The 9456-nt window shown below is 41.9% G+C and overlaps 1 protein-coding gene across 1 annotated transcript in view; it reads left to right on the top strand.

Annotated features, from left to right (window-relative positions):
- Positions 1-244: 244 nt before the first annotated feature.
- The window catches only part of KIAA1211 (KIAA1211 ortholog), a 21495-nt gene continuing 12283 nt past the window's right edge, over positions 245-9456 (top strand). The window contains exons 1-3 of the mRNA XM_008942666.1: positions 245-364; positions 7159-7323; positions 9178-9246. Of these exons, the coding sequence (XP_008940914.1) occupies positions 245-364; positions 7159-7323; positions 9178-9246 (354 nt within the window). The remainder of the gene's footprint in view (positions 365-7158; positions 7324-9177; positions 9247-9456) is intronic.

The raw sequence follows: 9456 nt of genomic DNA, 5'->3' as shown, positions 1-9456 counted from the left end.
CCCCACTCTGTGTCCTTCCAAGGAGGAAAAATGCGGGAAGGAATTTGGTACCTCCATTAAACTTCTGATAACAGAACATGTTTGGAAACCTCTCTTCTAAAAATGTTCAAAGCTTTTATGTAGAAGACAAGAGGGAGAGGAAATCTGTACAGCAGGGCAGCTATGATGCAAAGGGTCACTCTCATAAATTATTGCTGTGCTTATTTAATTTTTAACTACTTTTTCTAGGTCCTCCCATTATTCTATGGGCAGTCGAGCTTTTTCCCATGACAGTATTTTTATACCTGATGGGAGAACAGAAGGTGAACAGGCCATCCAAGCAATGTCACAGGAGAACGTTTTAGGAAAAGTCAAAACTCTTCAGGTAAGAAATTGTAAGTGGGAAAAGTAGTTAAAATGTGGTGGAAAAATGGTGTCCAGAATGTGTTAAATGTGGATTAAGGTGGGTTTCCTCTTCGGTAGCCTTGGGGTAGTTTTTCACCCGTGTAGGTTGTCTGGCTAAAATGCATGTAAATAATGCAAATAATCTGCAGAAGACCTAAGGTTTGGTCTTGAAAGGTGTGGCAGTGATGCTGCACACAAATCTGCAGGAATATCTGCATCTTACAGAATTCATTTAAATGGAACACAACATTTTGGAATATCCTGATCTGTATGTCTGAGAGCTACAGATGTGCTACTGAGTGAAGAAATGAGGGTGGTGTTGATGGCAGGGAATGGCATGCAGTGAGACTTCTTGCCAAAGCTGATTAATTATCATTTTATATGTATTACATTTTTTTCTCCTTTTTCTCCCTGTCCTGTCATTGGTTCTTATAAAAGGTGGCCTTGTTTACCTCTCCAAAGCAAACAGCACATAAGTAACTACATAAACAACACATTTGGGTATTTGCTTCTAAAGAGCTTTACATGACCTAGTTTCTCTTCTTTTCCAGAACTCTGTTCCATTAATGCTCTAATTTTTTGCTTTACTTCTACTACATCTGTAAGATTCCCAACTCTGTGCCTTTCTAGACCTTGGAAGAGTTGCCCTTCAGAAGCATGTTTCAGTTTATTGCTCAGGATGTTCACTTGTCCTGTCAAAATGCTGCTAAATTTTTAATGCTGTGCAAGTGCCATTACCCTGTAGCTGACTAGTGGCATACCACTGATTTGTTTTCCCTTCGAAGTCTAGCCACGGTCCATCGTTTCTGGTGGAGTGAGAGGTCATGCACAGGAGACAGATCCAACCTTCAGGATGAGATTGTTCCTTCTTCCTGCCCGGTGCTGTCAGCAGACAGAGCACCTGAACAGCATTGGCTCTGCTGACAGGGGATAAACTTTGAAGTAGAAACCACACTAGGAGAGCTCAATTTCTCTGTGCTGTTTTTTCAGCTTAAATTTCCCTGGATCAAGTAGATTCAGTGCATGCTACTTTCCAGGCTAGAAACCATTATATTTTATATGACTGCTGACTCTGGGAAAAGGTGTGAGGTAGTTGGGTCTGACTTGCAGAAAGCTGGAGTGCCTTTTGGATACAAGGCCCACTGACTTCTGCAGGGAGCTGTGCCCTCCCTGTCTGTTGCCTTGGTTTCAGCATGTTAGCTTTTCTCTGAGTAACATTTCATTTTGTAGGATTGGCTTCTCCGGTTTCCAAACTCACCTTAAAATTACCAATGGAAATTATTGCCTTCAATGAACTCAGAGATATCATAAAAAGTGCAGTCATTTGAGTTGCTAAGAATCATCTTCACTGGTAACTCAAGAAAATTAAAGCAAAAATAGTCAGCCTTGAAAGTCACAGTGAAAGCCAGCGATATGCTCTAGCTCATGTGAACTTTGCCCAGGCCTTTTTTAGGCATGGTCACGTGCCTGCATTTTAAGGGGGAGTGTTTCAGCTGCTTGATATCAAAAGTGTGATTACTTTTTCATTTAAAATTGAAGGACAGTGGTTTATTTTTATCATTTTTGTATAGCTACCACCCAGCCTGTAACAACATCCTTGATTCAGCTTCTCCCAGTCTACTGATGACAGTGATATCTAGAGCATTTAGTCAGAAAGGAAATGCATTATGGATTATAAATGACATTTTTAACTATTTATACATTTACACAGGAGTTACATATTCATCTAAATGTCCATGGATCTTTCTCATAACCTCATGGAAAGGCTCCTTATGACAAGCCCAGGGGCCACCTGTTGTATCTGCAAAACCTGCTGCCCAGCAGGTCCCCGTTTCCCTAGCTGTGATTTTCTGCAACTGCTCCTGGAGTTCTAGAACAAAATCATGCCAAAATCCCATTGCACAGTTTTAGGTTGGCTTCTGCATTGAGTCCCAGGTCTGACCAGTTATTTGGACTGTCATTCTTATCTGAAGATTTTATGCACTCCATACACCACCCTTTTTTTCTGCAGTACTATTCTAGATGGAGACTGTTTTCTGTGTGACTTTTGTAGTCACAGAAAACACCAAGACTTGGTCTCTGGTTATCAGAAGCTTGTAGCTACTCTGAAGTCTCTTTCTGCAAGCTTAATCCCACTGGGAGCATCTGCATTTCTTCAAGTGGTGGAGCAAGAGAAGACAGTTGTCTCTTCTGAAGAGCGCTCTGCTCCTTAAAACCAGTTCTGTGGCCAGCTCCTGGTCCCAGGTCATTACTGTGGTTTTGCCCAGGCTTGTATGTCACGGCGGAAGCACAGCATCTCCAGTTTCCATTTGCCTGGCAAGATGCTCCTCAGTAAGGAAGTGTTGCCAAGATTCAGTGCCCTGTGGTGGCTCTGAACTTGCTGTATTCCAAATAGAGATCAAAAGCTCTGCTGATTTTAATCTTTATGATTTGGGGGGGTGATGGTACAGTGAACATTCCTGGAAAACTTAATTGGAAGAGGCACCATGCTTACAAGCCCAACTGGTAAAATGCTGAAACGGATTTTGAAATTTTTTCTATTCTGAATTTCAAAATAGAAATCCAAGCCATTTAATACTGATGATGCTGGATCTCACCAAGTGTTTCCCCCCTCTTGCCTTGCATTTCTGCTCACTTTGGAGTGTTGACAAACCCACAGAAAATGTTGCGTAATGGTGCAAAATTCTGTAGCAGCCTGGGAAGCTGCCAAGTGTATGCAGTGGTTCAGCTTTATACTGTAGGAATTCTCTCTTCCTGATTATGCGTGCGAGGTAAATTTGTTCTTTCTGGAATAGCTCTCATTTATTTTTATTGATTTTCAGATGGGCAGCATTCATCTTATTACACTTTGTGTAAATGGATTTGGTCATGTTCGAAGATTTTAGTGTGTGCTCAAGGTCAGGCTGAGAAAACCCTGACTTCTTGTTAACCTACAGTAGCCTTTGTGTAACGAGAAGCTGTGTTCTGTGGACTCAAACCATCTGCTGTTGTAAAAGCAGCCTTTTCTTTGTTCTTTGGGTCTGCTGAGATTTATCATCACGTAGTTTTTAAGATCCAGTGTATAAAGCCAGTCTGAATCTGCTCCCACAAAGAGACAGTACCCAGGCATGGGTCTTAATGCTGAACTTTCAGTTTCTTGAGATCTGGTGTTTTACTTCTCATACAGCACTGTGAATGAGACATAAGGGATGTTTAAAATCTAAATCTAGCAGTGTGTCAGAACAAACCTAAAAGAAACTCTGGGAGCTTGTTATAACATCCTTCCCCTTCATATGTTAGTAGGTTTACTTCCTTGCATCAAAGTGTTAGATCCACTTCCTTGCGTTTTGCAGCTGTGACTCTTCTTCCTACTACTGATATTTGCCAGAAGCGGTCAGCCAATGAACAGAAGACAGTTCATGTTTCAGACCCACAAAACCTATAGCAACTTGTTTTGAGCATTAGCATCTTGATGCGTCTAAGCCGTTGTCTCCTTTTTGAGGTGGCAGTCCTGTGGTGTGGCAGTGCTGCTTCCCCTGGAGGCAGGAGAACAGCTTGTTCTCCACATCTTGCCTTCACTGAAGGTCTCTCAGATCATCTGGCTTCCATGAGACTGTGGCAGTCAGCTGCAAGAAATACTAAAGGTTGAGTTTGGCATATGGCTTATTGCATGTAGGAATTACTGGGCTACATTTTTTAGTGTTTTGTGTAACACTCATTTATTACACAGCTATCTTAATCATTCTAGGATTCCTAGGGCAGAGCCCCTTTTCCCTGTGATCATATTAAGCCCTAAAAATGAGCTTCCATCTTCCCTACTCATATCTGCTTTGCTTTTCCTAGTCTCCAAGGAGAGACATGGGTGACAAATGCCACAGATCCTGTATCTCTAGGCTTCTCCAGAGAGTCTTGCTGTTAACATGTAAGCATCTGTAAGTGGTCCACTGCCACTGAAATCTTCATTTGCATCTGGATTTGCTGCAACTACGTATCTCTGCAGATCCATAGACAGTTCGCTTCTTCACCGTTCTTCCATTTTGGACTCTCCTAAAATCTTTCTTGAAGTGTAATGCCCCAAACCACATCCTGCTCCAGTAGTGGGGAGTGGAATAGTTTCCTCCCTGCATCTTACATCCAAAACACCCTTGGTAATACTTCTTATTTTTCACCTTTTCCATAGGTTTACAGGTTAATTTTACATCTAGTTTACTTTCTAAAACCTCTAGCTATACCAGTATAACTTCTTCTAGAATGCTTTCAAGTTTTTTCTCTCTATTTGGTTTAAAAAAATAAAAAATTGTTTGCATAGGATGTTTTGCTTGTTTAGGTATTCTGCAGATTTTCCTGTCTGAATAATGAAGTGGATTCACTACAATAGAAAGAACAGTTGGGTAAACTGTATTTTCAGCCTAGAAAAGACATTGTAAGAGAGAGAATATTACAGAGATGCATGAAATCATGAGTGGAATTGAGAAAATGAATAAAGGACAATTATTCAGTCTTTCACAGCACGGGAACACATGAGAATCAGTTGTAACAAGTAACACTTTCAAACCAAAACAAATATTTCTTTATGCACTGTTGGACTGTAGAACTCGTCGTCATACAGCACTGTTACTCGTGAAATATTTGTTAAAGTTCAAAGAGCAATGAAACAAATTCATAAAAGAATAGTTCCCACTGGCTGTTGATGCCAGAATCCTCGGATGCCACAAATCATTGGAGCATTTACAAGGAAAATCTCTGCATGAGCTCACCCTATTCTTACATATTCCCAAGGCATGTGAGTTTTGTGTCACTGTGAGAGACTGTACAGGACCAAGGGGAATTTCAACAGTATGGCTCTTCTTGGGACATGTATTGTTGATTAAGTTGTTATTCCACAATTATATCTGACTAGAAAACATAGTTTAATTTATTTAGATATCTGGGCATTGCGAAACAGTCTAAAAAATAGATATTTGGGTTGGAGACAAAATATGACCAATATTTCTTGTAAGTCTTGTTTGAATGAAATCAGCTGAAATAGAGCACTCTGTTGTAATGATTTTTCACTGACCAGAGTACACAGCTCAGTGGATCCGGTTTTGGATTCCCTCCAGGCACGGAGCCATAGGAGCGATGTGGTGTCGGGGGGCCCAGTCCAACATGCATGCAAGGAGGCATGTACGCAGAAGAGGAGCCAAATTAGAGTGAAAGAGGAGATGTACAGCCTGATCTGGGCTCTCAGCTGGTTAATATGGAAAGTTTGTTCTGTGGCATTTCCTGTGCAAACACAAAGAGTGCTTTAAAAGTCTTAAGCTTTGTAATCTGCTGCAGGTGCCAACCAACGCAGAGCAATTTAACTTAGGAGTTTTCTTTCTCAAGTTATTCATGCTGTAAAGATGTCAGTTAAATGGTATCACATTTTAGCAAATTACTTTGCCTTAAATAAAAGTGAGCTTGTGTCATGGTCCAGTTACTGAAGAATATTTTAAAAATTTAATTACTTTTTTCTTTCCTAAATTCCCAGTATTTAATTTTTTTTATTAGGTGTGCAGCCCTGCCCCTCACTTCACACTGAAGGGCACTGTATCAGCAGCCACTCAGGTTGGGTGTGAGCAGACAAACTGTCATGTACCTCTTGAACCTTCAGAAAAATAAAATCAGGGATGAAGTGAACCTGGTCTGGAGCACAGCCTGATGATCCCGTTCTGCAGCTCCCCTGTGTGTGGGTCCCTCCAGCCACTGTTTCATGGTGTAGTTCTCATATGTGGTAGCTGTGGTGTTGTGGTGCTGAGTCCTGTGGAAATACCTGTCCACTGGCTGCATACTGAGGGACTGGGAAAGCTCATTGGAGTTGATGAGACTGGAAGTGGAAGGTGCGGGCAGGAAACATTAATCTCTCCTTCTGCTTCTACCTGACAGCTAGATTTCAGAGCAGAACATGATTTCTGGCTGCTCATTTCCAAGCCTTCTTGCACAAACCAAAAGAGACCAAGGTCATTTAACTGAGCCCGACATGCATCTATGGAGATTACCAAAAGGATATTTAAACACGTGACTGCAGTGGTAGAAGAACAAAATGTCATGCCTGCAATTTCCAACTTCTAACTCTTTTGCAAAAAGTTCACTTTCAAAGGCTGCATGGTGCGATCAAACATCTAAAAGAAGCTGGGCTTCCCAGCCTTTGGGTGTTTGCCTCCTGTAAGGCAGGGCTGTGCCAAACCCTTAACATTTAAAACTTACAATGAAACGTTACACTGAGGATATCTTTAAGAATGACAGATGCATGAGATGCAGGGTTTGGGGCCTGAAGAAGAAAACAGCTGCCTTTTGAGGCACTTTTAGTTTCTCAGTATACACTTGGCTCATAATCATATTTCTTTGCGGTGTAACTGTTGATTAACTTTTATAAACAAAGCCTTACACTGTGACACAGATTAAAAAAAGAGAGAGAGAATGTTTCAAAGCTCACAGTAAATTTGCAAAATTTTGCAACACTGACAAGAACTCAGTCATCCAAAATCAGAAATGATGCGGTGAATTCCTGACCTTAGTCACTTTGCAGGGAGGAGGAAGAAGGGGTGCCCACCAGGTTGCAGCGGTGTGAGCCATGAAGTTATTTGTGTGGGTTTTGGCAGCGTTTTTGTTGTTGTTGTTTTGTTTTGTTTTGTTTTTCTCTCCAGAGTCAGAAGTTTCCTGGAATGTTTCTGTGCAGCTTTCAGGTGGAGAAGGGGCACATGCTAGATTGACTGGTTTTGCTCATAATATAAATACCAGTTTTAAAAATTATTTTCTTTTCTTGTTTTTCAGCAACAGTTGGCCAAGAATATAAAATTTGGGCAGCCTCCACAAATGACAATTTCTGTGAGGACAATGGGGGAGGCAAATGCTAGTATGGAGGAGGATGTCTTGCTCAGTAGCCCCATGGAGGTTGAGACTCAAGAGGACGCAGGAACCTCAGACTGTGGTAATAAAGTAAGCACTCTAAATCAGCGTATCCATGGGGTGAGGGCAGCGTGGAGGCAGCAGGGTTCTGGTTTGAATGTTTGCTCCAGACTTCCAGCAGTGCAGACACCACTCACAGTGCAGGTAGAAGACAGGAATTTTTTCTGAAACAGAAAATGTCTTGAAATAGGGACTTCCCAGCACGGAAATTTGAGCACACCGTCAAATGGCAACAATCGTTTCAAAATGAGAGGGGTCTGGAGCCTAACTCCGTAAAATCCCGGGTCTTGGAGTAAATAGCCAAATTTCCAAATGTCCAGTATAATTCAAATAATTATTCAAACTATCCATGAAGATTTTGCTACCAGGAACTGCGGCCATTCAGGTGTCCAGAAAGGTCTCATTCAGACAGCAAAGCAGCATGGTGAGTGCTGGAAGCTCTCTGGAAGTCCTCTAAGGCAAGACTTGTTTTGTTCCAATGTAATGGCTGAAGGGAGCACGGGGGACAGAGGGAAATCCTTCCCTGCCTGGAGGAGGCTGACTCTGTGCCTGGAAACCCTTGGGGGAAGGCATTCAGCAACCCACCATGCACACGCAGCCCTTACAAAGCTGAATGAATGCTGGACCCCTGCTTGTGTGAAAGGCAAAAGCACTAATCGTCCTCTGTGGCTCATGACTGTGTTCAGCCAAACAGACAGAAAGGAGATTTATGGCTGAGGTGCCCCAAATTCTTCATCCGTCTTCAAAGGGACAACATAGCTCCTCTGTGACCACTTCCTTCATGGCTGTGGTCGGATCTGTCAGGGAGCCATGTATTTGGGTAGGGCCTGCACACTCACACCTCTCCTTCTGCAGTCTGGAAGGATAAAAATGAAGCTAAAGTAAGGTTTCTTTTTCTGCCTGACAGATACTCCCTACTACAAGCGTAATATTTTATTTTTCCCTTTTTGTGCCCTACTCATACCTGCTTTATCAGAGATTCCTGGTGCATGGCAGCTTGCCCCTGCTCCCGTCTCTGCCGTTGGCCTTGTCACTCCTCTGTGTGTTTATCTGCAGAGGTCCTGGGGGGACGAGGTGGGTCCTGTCAGGAGCTGGTGGCCAGGACCACATAGTGCTGCTCTTCAGACAGGTTTCCTGTGTTCCTTTGTGACTTCTGGTTTTCCTGAGTAACTTGGATCGATGGCAAGAGTTCAGGGTTTCATTTAACCTGTATTTGTAAAGCTGTTTTTTTAGGCTTTATACTGTCAAGTGCATCTGGTGTAATGGGATCCCAACATTCATTAGGTTATGAAGTAATAGTGTGATATAAACACATTAAAAACCATGTTTCTAGGTGTGATAAATGCTGCTTCAACAACTGCACCTTAAAAATCCCCTTCTGTGGGGTGGCTTAGAGAGGGACACTAGCTCAGGAGTCCTAGTGACTGATAGGGTTTGATTGCTATGGGGGGGCCAGTTTGCTCTGTAAGAAGAGGAGTTGTCAAGAACCTGGAGTTGAAACTCTTTGCAGCAGAGGTAATACCTGATTAGCTTCCTATATTTTTCCCTTAGGTGTAGGTCAGGAGAAAATAAAGTTATGAGGAGATGATTGATGATTCTTTCTTTTGATTTGGAATCTGGTATTTTATTAAGGAAGCATAAATGGTTTGCCTTTTGTAGTGTCCTGTAGCAGCAACTGCTTCTGTATAGACAGCAGTGATTCAAGGTGCAGCAAAGAGAAACTCACAGCATTTAGGAACAAGAATTGTTTATCCATCAATCCTGCAGTGACAGGAAACAGGGTAAAAATCCGGCCCTAATGTGCATGATTTCAAAAGTCCTTTGAACCAAATTTATTATATCCTTTACATTTTAATATCTAGCTGTGGCAATCTTGTTTTCTAGGCCACGGACAGTCCCGATTTCTTGAGAACACTGAATTTACCTGGAGTAGGACGTGAAGTGGAAGAAAAGGTAAAAAGCTTTTACACTTGGTTTGCACTGAATTACTTTCTAATTTTAGTTATTAGAAGCCTGACGATCAGTTTTTGCTCCAATACATACTTCATTGTTTCATTGATCATCCAAGATTTTGTGAACATTGCGCAGTTTAAGGACTGGTAAATAAGCAATAAGTAAGATTGAGAAATCTGTAAGAGCTGATTGCAGGGAACAGCAGAACTC

Source organism: Merops nubicus, unplaced genomic scaffold (assembly GCF_000691845.1).
Source record: "Merops nubicus isolate BGI_N331 unplaced genomic scaffold, ASM69184v1 scaffold20286, whole genome shotgun sequence".
NCBI classification, from domain to species: Eukaryota; Metazoa; Chordata; class Aves; order Coraciiformes; family Meropidae; genus Merops; species Merops nubicus.
The sequence above is the reverse complement of the archived record's forward strand: the minus strand, read 5'-3'. Positions and strand labels throughout refer to the sequence as shown.